At 34.4% G+C, this 25765-nt stretch overlaps 1 protein-coding gene and 1 long non-coding RNA gene across 8 annotated transcripts in view; both read right to left on the bottom strand.

Annotated features, from left to right (window-relative positions):
• LOC149799399 (uncharacterized) overlaps positions 1-25765 on the bottom strand; it is a 185738-nt gene that overhangs the window by 17519 nt on the left and 142454 nt on the right. For 4 of the 7 annotated variants that reach the window (XR_016421168.1, XR_016421166.1, XR_016421167.1 and 1 more), the window contains one exon: positions 13490-14846. The exons of the other annotated variants lie outside the window; for them this stretch is intronic. This is a non-coding gene — a long non-coding RNA (uncharacterized LOC149799399). Of the gene's footprint in view, positions 1-13489; positions 14847-25765 lie in introns of those variants that run through there. 7 annotated transcript variants of the gene reach the window in all.
• On the bottom strand, positions 23091-25347 carry LOC149799400 (transcription factor Sox-3-A-like). The gene has a single exon (XM_089958737.1). The coding sequence runs from the start codon at positions 25027-25029 to the stop codon at positions 24091-24093; it is 939 nt and encodes a 312-aa protein (XP_089814863.1). The 5' UTR covers positions 25030-25347; the 3' UTR covers positions 23091-24090.

Below are 25765 nucleotides of genomic sequence, written 5' to 3'. Positions count from 1 at the left end.
ATTTGAAGGAAAAAATCAGATATGTACTTCATGCTTTTTATTTTACTATAAACGATTAAATAATAGAAACGTCCTTTAAATCTGTCTTTTCAAAGAAAATAATGACACTGATTCCGCGCAAAAACTCTACAAGTCAAGAATTATCTAACAATAAAAAAGATGACCCTTGTGTATCATAGAAATATGATAGAAATATAACAGACCTTTCCTTGACACAAATGTCATTTTTAATTCATAGTAAACATTGGGAAGAGTGTTATTATGTCATCAACGAATGAATTAATTTTTGGATATTATGGTTACAAAATACACTACATCATGATTGCAAAGGATATACAAAACTGAAGGCACAATTTCATTCTAAACTCAACATTAATATATATCATTAAGCTCGTAGAGGACACACACACACACACACACACACACACACACACTCGCACACGCATATACATAAAAGAATTCAAAAATGAAAACAAAAAGAAATAAATAAACCAAAGAAAATAAAAATCAAGAATAAAAAAAATAGAGCATAAAACTATATAAATATATAACTTGCTTTAATTCTTTTATGACTTTAAAAATAATGAAATCCTTTACTTTAAAGAAAACCACAAGAAAGCATTGTCAGGGCTGCGTCTTAACACTCTCATACTTCAAGTGCAACAAACAAATGCAAAATTAGAGCACTCTCCTGAAGTGATGAGACAGAAATTTGGCACCGTAATTCGTTCTATTGCTATCGATGCTTTGATTAATTGATGAATCAGCCCTCTGGCTGTCAAAGAAATTGTTTTTTCGTGTCTTTTCCCCAGAAAAACGTGTTTCACCAGCTTTTGCCGTGCATTTCGGCTCCTCGTGGAGCACTTGACAGTCCCTGTGGTATTTATTTTCAAATTAAAGATAATGGCTACAGGTCTAACTAAAATGAGTTGATGCCTCAATATCGTAAAGAACAAAAAGCTCCCATTGATTAAGGCGTTTTAACGAAAGTGCATCGAAAATTCTACACTGACACGTTGACCCGGTAATTAACCCCCCACTGGAGCCCCACTGAACATGCGTGCGAAAAACTTGTTAAAAAAATATTCAAAATTTGGAAAACGGTGACAGATTACGAATTGCCCTGTATATATTACATATCTTTTTACATAGACTGGTAAACAACAAAATAGAGTCATACCTGGGGTACAACACGAAAAACTAGATGATAATGAATTAATCATTAGTAGAGCAATGCTGTCGTTTGTGGTTTAGCTTGTTCGTTTGTTTGTTTTTTTTTCCGGTTCAAAATATTTTTTCAACATTCCATCCACCAACAAAACCTAAGATGAACCTTTCCTTGCTGTATGGGCATGGCCAGGCATATGCAAAGGATACATCCACAATTCTGAAGTAATGGATTCGTCAATTTAAAACTTGTGATGTTTTGGTATTTCCTTTTAGGTAAAAGTGACTGATCGCTTACTCTCTCCTCACTTAAGGTTACCTAGGATAGATATAAAAGGATTTGCCATATCTGCTTTATTACCAAAAGCAGATCGTAAGATAAAGTTTGAAAGATCTTAGTGATGGAAGCACAGTTATGAACAAACAAAATTTTACACCACGATACAACTGGAAAAATCTGTATCGCAGACTTGTAGAATTTTGTACGGAGGTAGAATCCGGATGACAGAACTGAAAACCAAACGGAAGTTTTTTATCTTGACTAACACCGCGCCATATTTGCGTAGGCGTGTCTAATGTTTTCAGAATTTAAATGGGAAAAAGTTATCCGTCTTTAATAAGCTCTAAATAATTCATTCAATTTCCGTAACTTTGTGAGTTACGTACCTTAGAATTCGCATATGTAAGAATTGCACTTTTCATGTTGTTTAGTTCTTTTGGAAATATTAAAACTAGAGATTGCATGTACTGGATGTATACGTCAGTATTTTCCTAAAAATGGTCCGTTCGAAGAAGAAAAGGACAATGAACACTGGGTATGGTTATTTAAAATGACAGCTTCCAGTTTCTTTGCAACACGAACTAGAAGACAATGTTAGGGGCTGGAGATCATCGGGTTAGAAATTATAAACTGATAAATGAAATGACTACTGTTTGAACATCTCTATATCCTTGATTATTTTCGTTCTTTTTTAAAATCGGAAGGGTACAAAAAATAGTGCGGGGTAGAAGAATTTTACGAGAATAAATGTCTTCTTCAGTTATGCCATAGCTGCCAGTGGAGCTATCTTTCTTTTCTTTCTCTGTTAGTTTTCTATCTCATCGGACTATGGTCTTTTTTCTTTTCATCCCGGAATATTGAGATTTTAAACTTGTTTGTTAAGTATTTAGACTCCCCCTTACATGTTGAAAGTTTAAAAAAATATTACATTAGGGAACATTGTTTTGCATATGAATTACACAAAAACAAACCATATGTTGAACAAGAATCGGAAATCAATATATTTTTACATTCAGCATACAAACTGTTACACTTATTGGGTCGTGAATGCCAAATGTATGTATCGATTACCTGATGTTTCTACCATGTACTAATAACTACATTCTACTCGTGTTCCGATCCGACACTGTATACCCTTGCTCACGTGGCTTTATCAATTTTGTAGATATCAGTAATCACTATGTGAGTTTGATACTTAAGGTATAAAGACAACGGTTGCTGACATAGTTGTTGCGTACCTTGAGCTTGTTCGTGTGGACATAAATAGCTTTGGCCGAGGTGCAACTGGATTCGACTACATCAAAGAATCTTTATATGAGAAGAAACATACATGTATATTCCATCGTGACAAATAAAACCTTTAGTCAAATATACTGACGGCCAGGAGAAGTCTTGAACAAAGGCAAAAACGATGAATCCCAAAACTTTGTTACAAGCAGTCAAAATGGCGAACTTAGTCCTTTTCTACCAACATCTTCAGAATAGTTGCTTAAAAAACTGTCATCGTTATTGCTTATACAAAGTGTTGCCGAAATGAGTTTTAGCTGCTAAACCCTCAAAATAAATACTTTTATTTTTAAAAATTCCACTTCTAAACTCGGTAATTTTACAGGACATTTTGTTGATATTCATTTTATCTCTCAAAAACAATAAACAGACGAGAGGTATTTTATTAGCATTAATCAATACACGCTGGATCTTGACTGTTTCAATATAGCCGAACTTCTAAATAACACGCTCATAGTCATCTACGACTTCTACTATCGACTGTATGTATATTAACAATAAGTAGTCATCATTTCGAGTATATTGTCATCCGTCCCTGTCACAAAGTGTTCGGCTCTTTGTTTCCGTGTGGACTGAGGTTATGCGTGTGAGAGAGAGAGAGAGAGAGAGAGAGAGAGAGAGAGAGAGAGAGAGAGAGTAGATTGTTCTGAGAAGGGTTTAATCGTGTAGTACACACATAGAGTCTTTGCCAGTGTATAATTGGTTCAGCATCCTGGCCGTAAAAACATTCAAGCTTCCTACATCTTGGTACGTTATGGCAGAAATAACTTCAGCTATAGTTTTGTCGTAATTACCATGCAGACACACACACACACAGACACAAGCGCGCTCGCAAACACGCACATTCTACCCAGGTATGTGTATCACAAATTCTCAAGATGCGTCCAACATTGTAATGTATGTAATACAACCAAGATAAGGACATGACATCAAATCTCCTCTTTTGAGAGTCTAAGGATGTTCGAAGTGCCTATTTGGTCTTAAAGCAGATAATTTTGCTCGAATTGCTCATACTGTTGAAATGGCATAGTTATACAGAAAACGAAAGTAAGTATTCGATCAAAACAAGGTCAAACAGGTGTGAAAATAAAGTTAACAGTAGTCTTTAATATATAGTTTTCAAGTCTATGATCAAAAAGCACACTAGCATATGTTTTTCTTCTTCTTTGAATATTAAAAAGAAAGTATTGCGTTGCTATCGGGCTAACGCCGTTTTCCACTCAAAAGAAATATAATATTTCCTTTTTTTCTTGTTTCGGTTGAGAAGGAAATGTGTAACTAATAACGAGATTTGATATATTATATGTTTCGCTTCAGTGAGAGAAAACTTCACAGTTTCGAATGCTCAGTGCACACCTGATTATCACTGGGATATACATGTACCGGTAATTATATTTAGATGTACAATTGGTAATGGACAACATTAGTAGTACAGGAAAATACATGTCAATTCACGCACAAGCAGATACCCACACGAATTATTACTCTCCTATTATTATAATTACAACAACTCAGAGATCAAAACGTATATATTAATATTAAATGACTGGGCAAGTCTTCGCTATATGTTTGGTAATTATATTTTTGTCTGAAACATCGGGCTTTGACCTGTATAAAATTAAACGAAGAGAATACCTTTATTTCCAGGGGAAAATTAATACAATACTAGGTATCGAAGTGAAGCGACAATGCCAGGCACAATTAATCCATTTCTGTATCATTTTCTGGGTATATTCTTATTTTAGTTCGCACCACAGGCCAACATGGTGGCTATTTAGGGTTTTGGGAGGAAGTTACCTTCGGTCTCCTCACCTTAATGATAATTTAATGACACTCGATTCACGTCTCGGCCACGAAATAATGGTCATTGCGAACGGTCAAGAGGTCATTGTGAGCTCTGCTCACTGGACATTGTCCACTTCTAACATACCCGACCCCAAGACCCGTAATAATGGGAAGATGTTTTTTTCTCTCCTCTGTTCACGAGAATTGAAGCGTAAGCAAAAAGATAAGGTTAAAGAATCCTGAACTAATTTCTCCATGGTTTCCACTAATATTCTGTCCAAAATTGCACTGAGGCAGAAACAAATCTGACATAGTTTTCTTAATCCATCTCAACCTTCTTTAAGAACATACAAAGTTTAAAGGATATTAAAACTGGAAATGAAAGGCAGAGGTACGAGTGTGCGTCTTTTAAGACACAGTCTCCCATTATTTTAAAACAAATGTTTACAAATGTTTAAAAGATGATTTTTTAGCGTAGAATTACCTGTCTCTTTCGATTGAATGCAAAATAAGATGATGTTTTTAAAGTTAGCGTCAGTGAAGATGTACATGTATTCTGCTGTGTGTAACGGCCTCGAAACATTGAGGCTGTGTATGTAATTGTTGCCACTTAATAACAGTTAACGATTCTATTATACGCTGCTAACCTGTCATTTTAAACTTGCCACCAACCACTTCGTCATTCTAAATGCGAATTATAAGCATATATTACCCTATTCATGTACAATAACTCGAGGCACAAAGCTGGTCTTTTATTCAGATGAAAGAGTGTGCTATTGCTATGACGAGGAATGTAAAACCGTACACTTCAGAGATCAAAGAACAAGTGCATACACACATTTAATATATTTTCTCACTGATTGAAACCAATAAAATATGACATAAACCGCATCACTCTTACGACAGCATTCGCTCAACAAATCTTCTTGCATGTTTGTCGACCTGTCCTACACTGCTCATGACGAGGCAAAACTACAGTGTTGATATAGTTAGACCCAGAACTAGCCGTTTGCATTGCTAGTCACATGACCACACAAATCTCGCAACCTACACGTTGATACCTGCAGTCTTATGATGGAACTGTAATTAAGCAGACATCATCGTTTAGGATATCCTACAAAAGTTTTATATTTCTTGTTATTTTACCATGCAAAATTACAAATGTCAAAAGTTGTGTGATTTGAAATTCTGTACTCTATGCTTTTTTTAGAATGAAGGGCCAAAACTAGTATCCATAAAATTAAATATTACGTCATCAACGTCACTTCATTCAATCGGAAATCACTAATCAGATTGACTGTTCATTCCGACTGGTGATTTATTCGGATTTAATCTCTTAAAGTCTTTTCATATTTTTGATAAATACAATACTCTTAAACCACAATTTTGGTTTTTAAGACAAAACATTTATCGCAAAAGCATTCGTAAGATTCTTTAAGAGTACTTGAGCAAGTATAAGGGACTATATGTTAAAATCACGTTAAAATCACGAACATGAAAACAGTTTAAGTGTGAACAATATATTTAATTGACAATGAGAATAACTGTCGCATTCAAAAAATCATTAATGTTGACGTTTATAGGTAGGGCCGACATGAGGGTGGGGCAACCGGGGATATATACCTGGCCGGGCCGAACAACATATTTTAATTTTATAAAAGAAAATTTTGTTTGAAAAAAAACTAGAAGAGGCCTCCTTGTTTCTTACCGCAGGGCCCGTGACCGTTCCTGTTTACATGGGTAAAGTTTCAATGAAAGTCTAGATCTTGCTAGACTGGTATCAACAGCTTTTTAATTTTCTCAGATTTGGCACCATGCATATATTGTTTATCGTATTCTCGTTTCAGAATCATATCTCTCTCTCTCTCTCTCTCTCTCTCTCTCTCTCTCTCTCTCTCTCTCTCTATATATATATATATATATATATATCTTTTCCATTAGTTCAATTCATCATTAATAGGTATGAATATAATCTGAGCAACAAACAAAAAACATCATCATCAACAACAATGGTTGATAGACAAATTCAAACAGACACGTAGACTGGCAAAGATATACCTAATAAGTTGCGCAATAATACATTAATTTGGTTTCATGGTATTTCCATTAAATTGCGCCCTTAAGAAAAATGGTCAGATCTTTACAACATACAGAGTGCGGAACCTACCACATACGCAATCAAGAGTTGTGTAAGGAAAGATGGCTGCTAAATTATGGATGCGAATAATTGCATTCTATTAACGTAACAGCTTTCGAGGAAATACGAGATTTGTGCTTCAGGGATTCGCTAAAAGTGGCCTATTTTGATTATTCGATGTCTATATACAGATATGGAGTAAAATACCAGAGTCACTCAAGCATGACAACTAGGTGAGAGTGACTTACTTTTAATGTAGCTAACGTACTCTAAATGCATCAACATAGCCCATTTTCAGATGAAATAGTACTGTATATGTTAAGGCTGTAACAAACTGATCACTGAAAATTAACAAGTCATTAAATCGTAAAAATTCTGTTAGAAAGTACTTCATTTAGTATGGCTATGTCGCACGCCACATGGCAGTTTTATGAGTGTAAAATAGGGTCGAATATACCTAGGGTGCAACACAAATTGATAGCCGAGAGCAGATAATAAACACAAGTAGGTCAAAGTGACTTAGTTTTTGTCTAAGCTATTGAGAATGTAACAAACAGATAGCTAAAATAACGAGTGACTCAAACGGTAATATATGGCTATAATGGGTCATTTTTGGTATAGTTAAGTTACTCTGGTTGAAGATGCATCCACATACTAAGTTTCATCAAATGAAGTCGAAGACGCTAAGAATTCGGCGAACTAATTGCTAAAAATAGTCTCTTAAGTCTTCCAATTTGGTCACAGTGACCTAAAGTTGGCGTGTTCGAGTTGTCAAACATATATCAGATTTCTTGAGTCCTGGTGAAATACAGTCCAGCATACTGAAGGTGTAACAGATGAAAAGATGACAATACAAAAGTAACTCAACCATGCAAAATCGGATTTCATTGGCCCATGTATGTATGTATGTATGTATGTATGTATGTATGTATGTATGCATGTATGAACACATTTAAGGATCTTAATCTTCAGATAGTCACTTTGCGACACTATACCAATACATAAAACCACAAACGCGGGTTGTTTCGAGTGGAAAAAACAACGAGTTTAATATTGCAAAAGGGATAAGACAAGGCCTTAACATAACACAAGGTATTTTCTTACACTTTCGAAAGATTTTAGTTAAACTGTGTAAAAAGAATTGAAAAGAAATTGGTCAGTTCATAGCATTAAAGAATACCGAGGCCATACGATATAAATAACGCCTCAATAGTTCCAGTAGGGCCTTGCGATACAGAAATATCGACTGAACATGCGTTTCTAACACCGGATGAACCATATAGGATTAAATGGTTATATACCAGATAACGTTACTTCATCACAACTTTTAGCAAGTTTAAGACCCTCATTTTACTTTGATAATGATTCCCATACTTGATCGATCCCGGTAAGCAAAAACGTCGTATATCTTTCTAACAAATATCAAATAATTCAGTCGTAAAGATGCTCGAATAGGGACGTATTATCCTGCATAATATGTCACGAATACTTCGTTATTATTTGTTAGTTAGCCTTTTAGCTTTCAGTCCCTTTTGGAATTTCATGATTTGAAAGAGTTTCACAAAAAGTAATCATACAAAAACACATGTAAATGTTTATAACATAATAAATATACCAATATTTAATTTTAAAATATGTGAATACATTTTATCCATCCTTCTTGTATTCATTAGGTAAGAACGAATTCACCAATGTCCGAACTGCCTTCCAGCGGAATTTATCAATAAAATATTACGTAATGACATATGGTAGAAAGGATTTTTTAAAATACTGTTTTGGGAACAAACAGGAATGAAATTTGATCCAAAATACTGAATGGCCGAATAAAGTCCCATATAGTCTTCTTCGATATATTTAAAAACTCGAAAGGCCTGATTGCTAGCCATGCGTGTATTTTCATTTAAAGTGTGGATAGGTAGGTCTATAACAACTAATTTATTTCTAGATGTAAGCGTCAGGTTACACGCCATAGCAAAACCTGCATTTTGGATGACAGTGATATTTCCAACGTCACGGTCGACTCTATATGACAATATCTCCTTATACATCATGAGTAGGTTTGGAACAAAAATGTCCAAATTACAACTGACATCATTTTCATAAGAAGAAATCGCCAGTATTTGTGTGAACTATTTCACAAACTTCCAAAACAGTCAAGGAAAGAAAAGAGCATTTAAAAATACAGTTCGGTGTGTTTCACAGTTTGGAGGGTTGGAGGGTTGGAATGAAAAATTCCATTACAAAAATAGTATCAGTGTCATGTTAAAGGTTGTAATAGGAAGAAAAATTACAGATAAAGATAATAGGAGAAGAAAAAGAGGAAGAAGACAAAGAAAAGAATAAGGCGCAAAGTAGTAGGAAACGAATCTCTACAGAAAATTTGTGTTTGTTAAAGCATTGGATTTTCTGTTGTTATTTAGCTAATTATGACAGCCATTTTGAAGTATATGGGGAAATATACGGGGTCGTCGATGGAATATTGTTATAGTACGATTATTATTATTATTATTATTATTATTATTATTATTATTATTATAAAGACAATAATGAAAAATGTCTGCTTAGCAGTCAACTAAAACACAAATAGTCATAAAAGAGGTTCATGAATTCCTCAGTTAATGTCAAATAATGTAAAATAAGAGATTATCATATCCACACACACACGCAAGGAACAAATGTTTTCCTTTTCGGACAACAATTATTACTGATTATTTGCCTTTTCTTACATAGAATGTCATGTCAGAAACGTGACCACAACCCGTCAACAACTCTGAATTCTAGTGACACAAGTTACATACAGCACGATTATTGTTGCTCCATGTGATACTGATGCACAGTAGTATGTCAGAAAATAACCGCCCCACCCCTAGCCCAGCCGAAAACCCGAAATAACATTGACCTATGCATTTTTAATAATGATCACTCGTAAAATGTTGAAGGAGTTGACGTGTTGAATAATGAATAATTTTGACGTAGCCATGAGTCCAAGCAATCCATGATCAATTAAAAACTCTTGGATTGGTGTTTATCACTTTGAAAAAACTTGAGTTGGTGTGCATTTGTATATTACTCTACTCTTAAGTAAAATATATCTCCGACCTTGTGTCATTTTACAAACAAAGTTTCGGGAAAGTACAACCTCATCCTTTATCGATAAAACAATAGCTGAATGAGTATTTAAAACTTCATCAAATTTCCACAGGCTGAAGATTATAGATTGCTAGTATCAGATTAATAAAGAAAGGTGCACGCTGTTATGTTAATTTATTCAGCATGAGAAAATTACTGAGATCGGTTTTCGGCAGGATAAAGCTGAATAACGGCATGTCGTGAATCCCTAAAGAATAATTAGGCCTATAGCCTCTTATACTTTTATTTGGCTCCTTATTTTTCTTGCAAAAAACTGGCATTGCTATTATTTAAATCTATACTATTTTTTCTCTTTCATTGTTGAATAAGAGATGGAATTCCCAACAAGTCATATGTCCCCAAAAGTTCAAAGCGCAACGATGCATTTAGGTAACAAGTGACGCCAAATAGATAAGTTAGTTAAAAGATCACGTCATCTCGAGCTGTGAAGCAAGTGATTATTTTACAAACGCGAACATCTTTAATTAGCAGCGAACAAGGATAAATAGAATCGACCTACAGAATTATGGCAAAGTGAGAGGCATCTCTAAAGATTCGATTGCATTCACACTGGTGTATGGCCGATTTAACAGCATAACCACGTGACCACTTTTACTATGAACGAAAACTACGCATGTCTTATCTTTGTTCACAAACACACACACACACAAACACACACACACACACACAAACACACACACATATATATATATATATATATATATATATATATATATATATATATATATATATATATATATATATATATATATATATATATATATATATATATATATATAGAGAGAGAGAGAGAGAGAGAGAGAGAGAGAGAGAGAGAGAGAGAGAGAGAGAGAGAAACACAGACTAAGTGAGTGATAGACTGTAACATGAGTATTTACTCCTTGAAGGGTAAACTGGTATGGTCTATAGAGTCAATGTGTGTGTGTGTGTGTGTGTGTGTGTGTGTGTGTGTGTGTGTGTGTGTGTCTGTGTGTGTGTGTGTGTGTCTGTGTGTGTGTGTGTGTGTGTGTCAGATGTTAAGCATTACGTTTGAATATTCTTTATTTGTTTTAAAAGGTCGTGGCCTTGAAAGACTCTAATCCACAGTACATTAGTTTCAGCCAGGGTCTAGTGTAAGTTGCACACAACTAGGATAGGTCATGCCAATGAGAATATATACGATAATACAGTACCCATGAGCATATTGTATGTGTCAGGTAGAGCTTCACTACAATAATATCGAGTTTCCTCTGAAATGCTAGATTTAAAAGCGATAAGACTCGATATATTATTGTTCAAAATCTTGTTTGTCTTTGACCACTCATGAGAATTACAGATAAAGAATCGTTTTGTCATAAACTATGGCCTGTTTGAGTTTGTAATACACAGCTATTTCACTTCTAAAATGTATATTGATCAGAAGATTCTGTGTAATTTTCCAACCAATCAATTGCTTGTTTGAGTCGATGAAAGAAGTTTTCAACACTATAGATTTCATCACCAAATTACCAGCATCTTCATGCAAGGACCATTACATAATAATAATTATTTGAATCTTCCACTACCGAAAAGTCATTTTCTTAAATCAGCACTCGGTCTAGCAGCTAACAATTGAAACGTTGTATATATATATATATATATATATATATATATATATATATATATATATATATATATATATATATATATATATATATATATATATATATATATATATATATATATATATATATATATATATATATATGATGCATGCAAGTAACCAGGTTCGCAGATTACCCCCATGTTTTAAATTTTTTATTATAATAGGTACGTAGTTATTATTTATTTTGACATAGTTTTTCAACCGTTTCCTTTTCATGTCTTTATTATAATAATTTGCATGTCTCTATAATAATTTAACTCTTTCTTGAAGACTTCCTGTATGTTTAATGTATTTTATGTCCATGAAAGTTCTTTCCTCCTCGGACGCCATGCATGATATGTATATAGTCTTCTACGTCGGTGAATTTTCAGCTATTTCTACCCTTATGTTATACTCGATTTAACCAAGCTAGTAGACGTCAGGAACACGAGTCCTAATTGGTTTGATAATTACTACAATTTTAGAACGCGTTGTCTAAGTAGTTTGATAATCAGTACAGGTTTAGAAAGTGTTGTCTAATTAGTTTGGTCATTATATCATCTTTAGAACGTGTTGTCTAACTATTGTGGTCATTATGTCTTCTTTAGAACGTGTTGTCTAACTATTGTGGTCATTATGTCCTCTTTAGAACGTGTTGTCTAACTATTGTGGTCATTATATCTTCTTTAGAACGTGTTGTCTAATTAGTTTGGTCATTATATCATCTTTAGAACGTGTTGTCTAACTATTGTGGTCATTATATCCTCTTTAGAACGTGTTGTCTAACTAATGTGGTCATTATATCATCTTTAGAACGTGTTGTCTAACTATTGTGGTCATTATATCCTCTTTAGAACGTGTTGTCTAACTATTGTGGTCATTATATCTTCTTTAGAACGTGTTGTCTAATTAGTTTGGTCATTATATCATCTTTAGAACGTGTTGTCTAACTATTGTGGTCATTATATCATCTTTCGAACGTGTTGTCTAACTATTGTGGTCATTATATCTTCTTAAGAACGTGTTGTCTAACTAGTTTGGCAATTATATCATCTTTAGAACGTGTTGTCTAACTAGTTTGGTCATTATATTATCTTTAGAACGTGTTGTCTAACTAATTTGGTCATTATATCATCTTTAGAACGCGTTGTCTAGTTAGTTTGGTAATTAGTACGTTATTAGAACGTTTGTGGTAGATATGTTTTTGTTTTCTCACACTGGCACAGGGACAAAGCAAATGTAATCACAGAAAATTTTAAGTAGTGCGGTAATGTAATAAATTAAAAACTGCATGTTCCATCACAACAGTTGTCTTAACCACTTTTATAATAGTTGTCTTAAACTCTAAATCTTCAAACTTTCTTTCCTTATTCTAATTCTATAATGATCGTCTTGACGGTAGTTTTAAAAACGTTCGAGGTAGGACATTAGATGCAATTCGTAGATTCTGGATGGAATCTATTTTATCCAGTTTTCAGACTAGCGATTAGTCCACTATTTCTCCAAATAGTCTTCATTAATTCGCAATTAATTTTCCCTTTCGCAGATGCTCCACGCCGCGTTTCTGAAAGAGTCTGGCCTCGGCAAATGATCAGTAATGAAAGCGTATTGTATCTGACAGAGATGTTGGACCAACGATGGTAAATAGAAATAGATTTCCCCCTTCAATCACCGACAATTATTGAACCAACGACCGCTACTTCCCAGCCCCTTAACTCGATAATTACATAGTTTCTAGCTAATGATGCTGGTCTAATCATTGTTTTAGCATCCTTTTATTGTCAGAATCAATTGGCGCCGGAGACGGCTGCTGAAGCTGAAGAGGCGGATTCCAGCAATTGAATGCTGAGTGTCTCTGTATCAGAGCTTTCTGTAGTTAACCTTGTATGGATCATGTCAACATTTTTATAAAAAAACAACAACAAAACAAAAAAAAACAACACACAAAAAAAACCAAACCAAAAAAAAAACAACAACAACAAACATTCACTTTAAAATGGTATGCCCCTCTGTATGCATTTTAATAGTCTTCTGCGAAATGCCGTTGTATTGTAATAACATACAGTGAATAAACACCGAAACGAGTTAAATAATTTATTTTTCAAATCATTTCTAAAATATATACACAACTGTCTGGTTCTGGTTGTCGGATTAATTAACTGTCTAATTTACTCAATATTTATCATTTGATTAACCACCTTATAGACAACTATCTTATACGCGTTTATACATGTATGGATATATAAGTAACGCCGCGAAGAAAGGTACCTTTGGGCATCTGACGTAAATAGAGGGATAGAGTCACAATAAAGGTAGGTCATATGTCATCGTACGATTTGAATATTGCAGGCGTTGACTCGTTCGCAAAATTATTTTGTACATTGCCAATGTTTAGAGAATCGCTATTTTAATGGAGTTTGAAAATATATCTTAAACAGCAATCAACCCAAGGGTTTACCATTAACTGACTACGGCTGCTTTACTTAAACGGTATCATCTTCATCTTGAAGGCAGTCTTACTTTGTTGCAAATGTAGCTGTTCTAAATTATTAAAAAGAATACAAATTGCTAAGGCTGATAACTTCTTTCCATGTTTGATTTAACGTAGCAATACTGCTTTCGCTATCTACAGTAGCTCAGTCCATTAGAAGAACTGAAGTGAATAGAATATAAGACCTTGTCATAATGAAATCAAATGATCTCAGTTTAAACTATATAAACAAAATGTCTGCAATTTGATGAAACAATGCGGCGACTCTTTTGTAAGATTTTTTTTAAAAATTGTTTTCATTTTTTTCAGCTAAAAATGTTGTAAACATGAAAGTTAAGAACTTAAAGTTTCCGAATAAATTCCAAAATAATGCTTTCTAAAAGTTCATTCCCTAATTATAAAATAATATCCTTTAAAATGGCTACAGACAGAAAGAATTACAAATATAAACCAGACAGAACGGAAAGTGCTATCCAAGGATTTTATAGAAGAATGCTTGATAATAGTAGGCAGAATTAATATTTAAATACAGATAATACTATCGTACAGGTTAGAGAATTTTTAATTCGTACTCTACTGAGATTCGAACCTAGGTCCGCGGGTAAATGGCACCCATCGCCTTGCCTGCACACACGATCCCATATTCCTCCACGACTAAGCACACATCACCAAACAATGATGTTACTTAATCGGTGTTAAATGCACTCATGTGTAGCAGACACACTCGCAGGACGACCTAGTAATTAATTATCATGTATCTACACCAGTGCTGTCCAACCTTTTTGACACCATGGGCCACTCAAAAATGTTTTTCTTGAAGCCGAGGGCCACAGCAGAAAACTGAAAATCAACGACTATATAGCTGCTCTAGCTCTGGCGGGCCATTTAAAATCAGCCCGCGGGCCACGGGTTGGACTGCACTGATCTACACAGTCATTCCGGATTCCTATGAAAGAATCAAGGTATATAGAATTAATTATAGAGAATTATAAATATACACAAGACAGAACGGAAAGTGCTATCCCTGGATTCTGAATAAGAATGCTTGATAATAGTAGGCAGAATTTATATTTTAATACAAATAATACTATCATACAGGTTAGATCATTTTTATTTTGTACTCTACTGAGATTCGAACCCATGTCCGCGGGTAAATGGCAGCATCGCCTTGCCTTATATAAAAGTTTGTTTTCATATAGTTAGATATACGCCTCACAACTGATTTGTATTTACTAATTTCTCTCGTATTTAAAATTTATAGCTGAGATGACAGTTTTGTACATAACAAATAATTATAAATTTAAAAAACAACAATGAAAATTAAAACCAGTACTTGTTTTTAAAAATTAAAATCAAAAATTAAAATCAGTACTTGTTTTTCGTTTGAGGGAGATGGTTGACGCCTTCATATTGCATACACTGTGTTCTTAGATTCACAAAATAAATCTTTGGACGTAGTAGTCAATCAGTCTGACATTCACCAGATGCTGTTTAGTTACTGGGTTTCATTTACATACTGATGCTTCATTCACTAATTTTAACGATTTCTGAAGAAAAAAAAGTAATATTGGAAACGAACTTTATTTTTACTTTATTCAGCTGCTTATAATGTACGAAGATGTAGGGAAAAGTTTATTGTATGGTCCATATACTATTCCGTAGTATGACGCAGATGTAGATAATAGTTTAATTTATGGCCCATATGCTATTCCGTAGTATGACGGTCACAGAATAGTCACTCGGTTTTATTTGTTAATTTATAACAATGGGTTTATGTCTATGTAAGAAAGAGGGGTAAAGTAAATAAGGAATCTAAAACGAGTAAAAACAAAAACAAGTTAAAACTTCAGAATATAACTGTACTGTAGTAAGAAAGGGAGTGGGATCGAAGCTAGCATACTGAGGATATGTGTATTCCATGTTTGTTCAATAAAGTAGTATAACAAACAAAAGTAATACGAATTCAAACAATGAATGATATTGTCTTCACATTGTAACGTTCAGTCAAACGATTAATAACGATTTATTTTAATCCCATTCTACAGGTGGTCGTCATGATCTATTCTATTGACCACTAACAAAATCTCCAGTAATGCAAGTTATCATCTAACATTGCTGTATAATATTTTAAAAACTTGTCTGAAAGAATTTGAGGACTTCTTGATGTACATAATGTACGTTCTTCCGTCAATATCATTCGAAATATCCTTATTTCTTTCCGATGCGAATATATTAACTTCCGTTCTCTGAAAGACTATTATTCGTAGTGATAACTTCCAAAATTCGTAAGTTTTGGGCGTACTAATATCCGGTTTGACGCGTAAAGAACAGATTTTTACATAATGAGATGTGTTGAAAATAAACACTCAGCCACATTTAAAAAGTCAATTGAATAAATGCAGTTTCACTTTATGAATATTATCTCTACAACTTTCTCATGAAAGAATTGTAGAAATCACTTGATTCCAACCAGCATGAAACAATCGCTTCATCTAATCATAATGGCGTCAATAACGTTATTGTGACGTATTAACAACCACAGACTCGAGGGCAGTTCCAAATGTTCATTACTTCATCTGAGGTTTTGCTATCATTCAATGGAAAAGCACCTGTTTCGTTATGGGCGACCATCATGTTTTAAAACTGTTCTTTCTCTCATGAAACCATATATATTTTGAACATCGATCCATGGTCTCTCTCTCTCAATATGTAAAAATCGCAAAACACAAAATTATGCTGAAGGTCCCTGGTGCGTTATGTATGTATGTATGTATGTATGTATGTATGTATGTATGTATGTATGTATGTATGTATGTATGTATGTATGTGTGTATGGATGGATGGATGGATGGATGGGTGGATAGATAGATGGGTGCGTCATAATCAATACCTTCTACATAAAGATTAATTTTGTAATGACTACCGTTGCATCTCCCAGCCCCTTAAGTCGATAATCACAGCTAATGATGCTGGTCTGTCCAGTCATTGTTGAGACATACCAGCCCCTTAAGTCGATAATCACAGCCAATGATGCTGGTCCGTCTAGTCATTGTTGGGACATAACTTTTATTGTCAGAATCAATTGGCGCTGGAAACAGCTGCTGACGCTCGAGAGGGCGGATTCGAGCAATTGAAACCGATGGTTTCTGTTAAGATTTTCGCTGATCAACTTTGCCCTGATCATATCGACTTCCAAGCATGGTTTATTTAAAACTATAAACAGGAGTGAAATATTCAATATTCTATGAAACAAGAGCATACAAAGCTATCTAGTTAATTCCAGTAATTATATTTTCTAAAATTAATTTAGTGTAATTGGTTTATATAAGTTGGACTACGGTAGCTGAATATGTAGGCAGTTAGGGAATCAGGTAGCTAAGTATGTAGATAGGTAAAACATATGTATATTTGTATAGTTGTTTGCCAACCATTTGAAGGGTTGCTGTCTCATTACGAAGACCCTCATCCACGGCTGCTACTTCTCGTCTCCTTAACTCGATAATTACAGCTTCCAGCTAATGATAGTGGTATAATCATTGTTTTAGCATCCTTTTATTGTCTGAATCAATTGGCACAAGAGACGGCTGCCGAAACTGATGAGGGCGGATTGAAGCAAGTCAAACTGATTGTTTCTGTCTTTCAGATATTACTGCGGTTAACTTTGCAGGGATCTCGTCAACTTTAAACAATAATACGTTTCATACAAAATATTAGATTACAATTTTTGCTGCATGAAATTATGAAATATGATACGGAAAGATATCTAGAGAGAACTTTTCAAAAATGGTGTCTCGGAGCTTATATGTTGATTTATTAACTTTTCTGTTCATAGTTTGTAAAAAAAATCTTTGTGTTTATTCAAATCGTAACCATACTCCACATACACATATTCTTCCGACCACTGATATGAAATATGAGGAGTCGGCTAATTTTAAAAGTTAAAAGAAAACCACGAAAGAATATTGCTTTAGTTCAAAAGTCACATTTTTGTAATTGTACGAAATACTGCCCTTTAATTGACGTTTCCAACACGGCATTTATAAAACAAATTTCTTTAGGTCAATTACAAACAAGAAAAAACTGTCTAATGTTTTCTGCATTGGCTAATCATTAATATTAAAACGTATTGCCTTGTATTTTATCAGCGACCCATCGCGCATGCGTCTTGAAATGATTTAGAACTACATGTCTCTAGATGTTTGATATACTAATAATTCGACGACGCATCTATAGTTAGGCTGAGCGAATAAAATATATTATTTCGACCATATATCTCGAGTTAAGATGAACGAATACAATATGCATGTATTAAATATTTCGACTATACATCTCGAGTATGCCGAATGGATACAATAATATTAATATTTCGACTACACATCTATAACAAGTGCAATTATTTAATGACTTCGCGCCAAATTTCCTGGGGAGATCTATTTCATCAGCTGACAAAACCAGACGCATTGGCGCGTTTGGCGAAATGAGTGAACAATATGTGCAGTGGGATTTCCCGTGGAGAAGGGAAATCTTACCCTTTTTGATCAAGACCGGACAATATTGCTAAAAATGGGTTTTCTACAAAATAGAAACTCTTTCTTCTGTAGGATGTCATAAAGTTGTATTTCACAGATCTGGTATCATAATTATTTTCTAATTCATTCAATTACTTTCTTTTTCAGAAATGTACATAAATGGTTATGGGTACTTTAGCACTGATTAATTAATAGAAGATGAATACATAAAATGGGATACCGTATCCTGCTTCCAGGATTATTTTTTTAATACGTACGAGAACAAGTTTAGTAATATATAGACGAGCAAATAGTTGACATGTTTTATCTCTCAGTATTAAGTATGAAGGAAAGATAAGTCTAAGAGGCAACGTGGAATACGAATTTATAGGCTACGAAGAAGATAAAAAGAACGACAAAACAGGCAAGGTGATAGAAAGCAAATATAGATAAACGAGAGATAAAAGATGGAAAAGTTAAAAGAAAAATTAAAAAAACAGGCAAAAAAAAAAGGAACTTGACGTAAAAAGCAAAAGAAAAAAGATACAAGAGCCATATGTCCATAAAGCTGAAAATGGTCAAAATTATCTCCACTAAGGAATAAGCATATATATAATAAATTCAAAACAATTTACTACATGAAATGGGATTGCGAGAAATGGTTTATTATAAATATCGTTGACCACTGATATTTCATTTAAAATGACCTTTACTTGGTTTGTGTTAACGATATTTTTAACACACTATTACGTGTATCGTACAGAGGAAATGAGAGGTAAGTGGCTCTCCCAAAGATAGACCAAAGCAGTCAAACCTGGTTGGCCTGGGTGGGTATTGAACCCGAGACCTTTCGATTACGAGTTGGACGCGCTACCAGCTGGGCTACTGCGACTAACCGTCTTAAAGAAAGATAAACAAAACGACTGAACAAAGTACATACATACATAGAATGACAGACAAACAGGCAGAAAAACAGACAAACAACTAGATTGATAGATTCTTCTGTTTTCTCTACTTTTATTTATTTATTTATTTATTTATTTATTTATTTATTTATTTATTTATTAAAATAACAATACTTCAATATATTGCTTTTTTACTTAGTTGACGACTTTATCGTTAACTGTGAAATGCGACTGATTAGTTTTCAATTTTTAAACATATTTATCTTAATGTTAAAATGTTTTGCATTGTAATATTTTTTAATTTAGTGCACAAAAATAACAAAAGCACTGTATATTTAGTATTGTTTCCATCATATTGAGCGGTTGACAGAGGAGCAATCTGTCGCCGACGAATCAATGAAATCAGAGAACGATTAGCAAAAGTCAAGAGAGTGTTTTGTAACAAATCGTCTCAATTAATACTTTTTTAAAATAAAAATATGATCTTTTTTGAAAAAAAATCGACGGTTATCGTAAGCATTATTATGAATTGATACTGATTATAATTGGATAAAATAATAAATTTATTTTACACTGTGGACCGTATACTAGAATACGAGTTGAAATAATGGTCATTCGGACTGTCTTTGAACTTTTCATTAGACTTATTCCTAATCTGAGGCGAAACCAAACAATTTTTACCTTACTAATTTATTTAGTCGGTGCTAAATATATTTGATGGGTGCTACTTGACAACAGGACTTAAGCCCGCTCTATGTAGATAACTGGTTGCGCCACCGTATTCTCAAAATACTACACCTTACCAAAGCGGTACACATAGACCCATGGTGATGATAAAGTGTGATAATAAATGATCCCTTCCGTCTCCTTGTAGTTCGCAGCTCTCTTAATTTTAGGTATAACTGGTTTGAAGTTGGGGTAGTCCAGAAAATACGTACATCATAGTGAGCGTACATTATGATGGCATAAGGAGATAGGTTTGCGAAGGTGTGTTAAAATTTATCCGGGTATGGACATGTACATGAAAGTTGAAACACCTGAGGTGTTTGTCCCACCTGAGTGATCTAGGTACAAGTGGGTTGAATCTAAAATTACCACATTTTTCAGAGTTATTAGTCGACGACCTCATGATTCATTGCTCGAATCTAATTTCCTAAGTGGAAACTAGCTAGCTTTCTTTTCGACGGTTCGCAGTAGAAACAGGTAACTAGAGAAAAGTAAGCGAAGGTCGAGTATTGGGGTTTCGGATAGTAAGTCATGGAGTGGGGCTCGCTCTCTTGTCAAGCAAGTAAACATGGCGGGGAGAAATAGTGTTCTTACTTATTGGCATGAAGACTAATTTTGGTCCCGGTTCAGAAAATATATCAAGCAATGGACTTTCGCGTAATCTCTTCGAACACTTAAGTTGTTCATAATATTTAGATTTTGTGACACGACGATACAACACAATATATTTTAACTAGTAAACTAAAGTGGAATATTGTTTGCTATATCCAATGGAAAAAACGCAATATAAACTTTATTTTTTAATCATTTGTGAGAGAACGAAATACCGGCAACATGCAATAAATTTCACTATTCGTTCACTGGATCCAAAGGGAATATCCATTACAATAACTCTTGACTGTATTGTTCTTTCATTCCTAACAAGAAATAAAGAACAAAAATAAAAGTACAAAAGTTTTTAAGGTTTGGAAACTCAGTAATGAAATAAAGGACACAAGGAATGTGTACATTTGAAATTTTAGGAAAGCGAGTAAGGGATGCAGTAAAGTGTGTGTGTGTGTGTGTGTGTGTGTGAGAGAGAGAGAGAGAGAGAGAGAGTATAGGTAATTTCGACCTTTAGACATAATGGAAAAAGAATATTACACGAATAAAGAATTAGTTCGTGTACCGTTTGATAATAATATTTCACCATATGTACACAATTTTACTGGTATGTCTGAAAACGGATGACAAATTCTTGTCAAAACAAAGCGAACTTTATCTCTTAGTCTATCACAGTCCAACCCCCGGGATAATGAGATAAACTAATTAAATCGTTAACAGCCGCAAACGACACGTACATAAGGACTATCGTTTCTGCCCACCTGTCATCAACGTCTGCCATCGTATGTTCTTGCAATATACATTACATGTTTAAAACTGTGTTAATAAAAGAACACCAGTCCAGAATTTCGTGAAGATTAAATCTAATAATCATTACTTTGTTTACACTTGTAAAAACAAACCACAAATAACAATCTATACAACTGGAAAATTCACCATAAATTAAACCGTTATAAAAGAAACAAAATTTCAAATCCTACCATGATTCAAGTAGTTATTGAACAGTGATGAAAATTCCACCATGAATCATTTAGTTATTAAACAATAATGAAAATTCCATCATGATTCAAGTAGTTATTAAACAGTGATGAAATTTCTACCATGATTCATTTAGTCATTAAACAATAATGAAAATTCGAGCATGAATCAAAAAGTTTTTAAACAGTGATGAAAATTCCATAATGAATCATTTAGTTATTAAACAATAATGAAAATTCGACCATGAATCAAGCAGTTATTAAACATTCATAAACAAAATTTTAGACTCAAAATACCGGTGATCAAACTGACGGGAAAAGACGAATTAAAAAATAATGTGAAAGTTTTTCTTTAAAAACGGTCATTTTTATTATTTTCAAATAAATTTTAAGCATTTAATTTAGCGTTTATAATTACCTGACGCCTGAAACCAGTTCCTCGTTGATCCTAAATTTAAAATTCCGAGTCAGTAGTAAATTCAGATTTAATAGTAAATTATTATTGTTGTTGTTATTATTATTATTATTATTATTATTATTATTATTATTATTATTATTATTGTTAAAGATTGTAAATATTAATATTTTGATTAAAAAAATGTATGAAGCAGTTTACAAATAAAACAACTGTGCCAAATATTTTACAATTGGATTATTTCAGTAGATGGATATAAATGTTCACAATCTTTCAATATGCTATTGCCATTTTTGTAAATAATTACATTTGCTATTGCCATTTTTGTAAATAATTACATTTCCTTTTTAATATAACAACGGTAGCATTTTAATTCATCCAAATAAATTGACCATAAAAGTACATGGTGAGATAGTGTTTTCGTATCAAGGCATACGGAAAATAGAGAAAACAATTTTTCAATTTTACATCTTCTAGCCTGCAAGCAGCGCATTGACATTCTGTCCGAATTTTAAAACTTCATCGCAATACCTACATATATATACACCTGGAGCCGACGATGTTGTTGGAAAATTATAGCTACCTGTAAATGAGAGAGAGTTGTTTTTGTTGTTGTTATATGGTTTGAAGTCATTTTTCAGCACAAGATAGACGGCCATTATTAATGGTGGAGGAAGAACCAGGGAAAACCCTAAAAGAACCCCCGACCCACGAGAAGCTACCGGCGAGGTTTCTCACATACCCACATTGACCGAGCCCGAGACTCGAACCTACACAGAGGTGAGGTGGCATTGATCCATAACGATGAACGCTTTAGCCCACAATACAGAGAGAGAGAGAGAGAGAGAGAGAGAGAGAGAGAGAGAGAGAGAGAGAGAGAGAGAGAGAGAGAGAAATGTAATAGAGCCCAAGAGCCAATTCTTGTAATTTAAAATTTCACTTAATTATTTTAAATAAACTTTTTCTGAAATTTGAAAGAACCTTTTAAATTTCGTGTATGTGCTTGTTAGTAGAATGCGTTAGTATGGCAAACATAAACCATGGATAACGAAAGAATTTTAATCATATCATTTCGGTTTATTTTCTTATCATTCAAACGTTGAATAAACAGATTCTTGTGCATTTTATATACAACTAGAAATATGAAATAAAGCAAAATTAAACATTATAATAATTACAAATGGACAAAAAAGATCTTGCTTTTGGTAAATCTCGCATTAAAATAATCACTCCAAGTTTATTCATTCTTTCGTTTAGAATTAAGGTAGGTGAATAAAATGTATATATCCTAAATTTAGAAACTCGAAATGCCCAATACAATGAGTAGTAAGCAGAGTCCCAGACTTGGAATCATTAATTGCAAAAAGGTGAGAAGGGTGAGTGCCTTCAGGCACATAAATTCCGCGCAATACGTATTTGCTCAAGTACGTGAGTAAATTGGTGATTGGAATTAAAATTGCTAGACCAGGTATATTTTTTTAAAAGCTAAATACCACTCACACGCTTTTTACAAATAATATACGAATTCATTTATAACAACAATATAAGTACAAATTTTCTCCAAATTATTATTTCTATAAACAGAACAAAATTTAATGTACACAAAAGATATTGTCTATGAGCCCTTCTGTGCTATTATGCGATTTTGCACCCATGTTTAAAACGGTAAAATCTATAAACAAGAAAAATCCGTTAAATGTTTTTTCTTTCTAATTTTAAATAAATTATATGAAATGAACATTTTCCCCGTACAGGGAAGATGATAAAATGCTAATCTTCACATATGAATGAATTAATTAGAATAATTGCTACGGTACAATGCTGTTTTACGTTGGGTGAAAAAGACCAACTTAAATAGACTATTGTCATACCCATAGACGTCTATGAAACGGCAGTTAAAATGGTGAATGTTTCATTGTCATGGATTCTATGGAACAAGTGTCATACCGTGTTCAAGCAACAGCAATGGTCCTTCTGAATTCCAGAAAATGAGCTTGATACTGGGTTCATATCTAACACATAAGCACACTCACATACACATATAAATACTGTCCGTTCACATGTGCGTCAAAGGCACTGTATTGTTCACACCTCCGTCTGACGTTACAACGTGGGCATAGTGTCCTTGCATTTGTTGTAACCTTTGTTGAGCACTTGGATCTGAACCGTCAGCTCCCGGGGGTAAGTACATATTTATCATATCCCTCAAATCTCCTTGGGCCACCCGCGTCTGTCCCGTGGGTGCGCCTCCCTGGGGTGTGTTCGATTCTCGTTTCACCTGGCTGGGATGGGGCCAAGATGCCATGGACATCGGATATGAAGGATTACCATTCATATATGAGCCTGATGACATTTGCACCGCCGCTGCCATGGGCTGAGTCATGTACTGTCCATATTGCCCCTGTAGGGCACCCATGTGTTGCTGCATTTGCTGGTGGTAAGTATTGGGATCTGTGGCCATCATTGGGTATCCATTTGGCATATACCCGTTCATTGCATACATACTAGTAGGGTCCCGTCCTACTTGTTGAAGCTGTGCGCCGGGTCCCATTCCGGGTAGAGCGTACTTGTCTTTTTTCATCAAAGTCTTGGTTTTCCTCCGTGGTCTGTATTTGTAATCTGGATGATCCTTCATATGAATCGCTCGTAGTCTTTTGGCTTCATCGATGAAAGGTCTCTTTTCGGTTTCGGACAGCAACTTCCATTCCGCACCTAACCGTTTGCTTATTTCAGAGTTGTGCATTTTCGGATTTTCCTGAGCCATTTTGCGTCTTTGTCCCCTAGACCACACCATAAACGCATTCATCGGTCTTTTGACTCTATCTGCGTTTGAGTTTTTGCTGCTACTATTGTTCCCCTGTCCCTGGGACTGTTGTTGCTGCTGTCCGGGGTTATTTTGTCCATTCTGATTTAAGTTGGTTTGCTGTGACATTAACCCGGCCTGAGAACTTGGAGGTAGAGTAGGTGAATGCTTCATGCTCAGATCAGTCTCCATTGTTTCAAACTTAAACACTTTTTTCGGATGAACAAATATCTCTACAATGTCATATAATCATACCACATATACAATAATAGCCAACTGTCCACAGTTTAAAAGAGGTAGTTAGTGATAAATTGTCACTGCTTTCACAGTGTCTACACAATGTCGTCTTCCAAAAACACAGCTTGTTCCTTTGCTAATACTGTATACAAGTCCATGTGCTATTGATCGCCAGAAAGCTAAATGACGCGCATTCAACCAATCAGAATAGCGCATTCATCGAAATCCCTGAGACATGCCAATGTCAATGCCAGAACGATGGTAAACTGGTGAAATTCAGCTCAGTGCGTCTTTAATGTGTTAAGCCGGGTAGGCGGAGCTTACGGATAGCAACCTATTGTTGCCAAGCACAATTGAGTAAATCGGCTCATGGAGTATTACTGATAGCTGGTGTCATTAGGGGCGTGCCAAACGCAAAGGACGTGAGATTCTGTCATACAGTTTTTTCCCCATGAAAGGGTCAGTGGGCAGGTGCTAGTGTGACAACTGAACCACGAGCTATTCAACTCAGGTGCCAATCACAAAGGTCAACAAAACTTTAAGAAATGGCGCCGAATTTACCTAGATACTGAATGAGACAGCGAGTGATCAAGAGAAACCGCTAGGCTACCAAGTAAATTCAATTATTTCTTTTATAATAAATTTCTAAATAATCTAAATTTCTTTCAAGCGGTATCACACTAAATACGCT

This window comes from Sinohyriopsis cumingii, chromosome 5, assembly GCF_028554795.1.
Source record: "Sinohyriopsis cumingii isolate HCF-2022 chromosome 5, ASM2855479v2, whole genome shotgun sequence".
NCBI classification, from domain to species: Eukaryota; Metazoa; Mollusca; class Bivalvia; order Unionida; family Unionidae; genus Sinohyriopsis; species Sinohyriopsis cumingii.
This window is presented reverse-complemented; position numbering and strand designations above follow the sequence as displayed.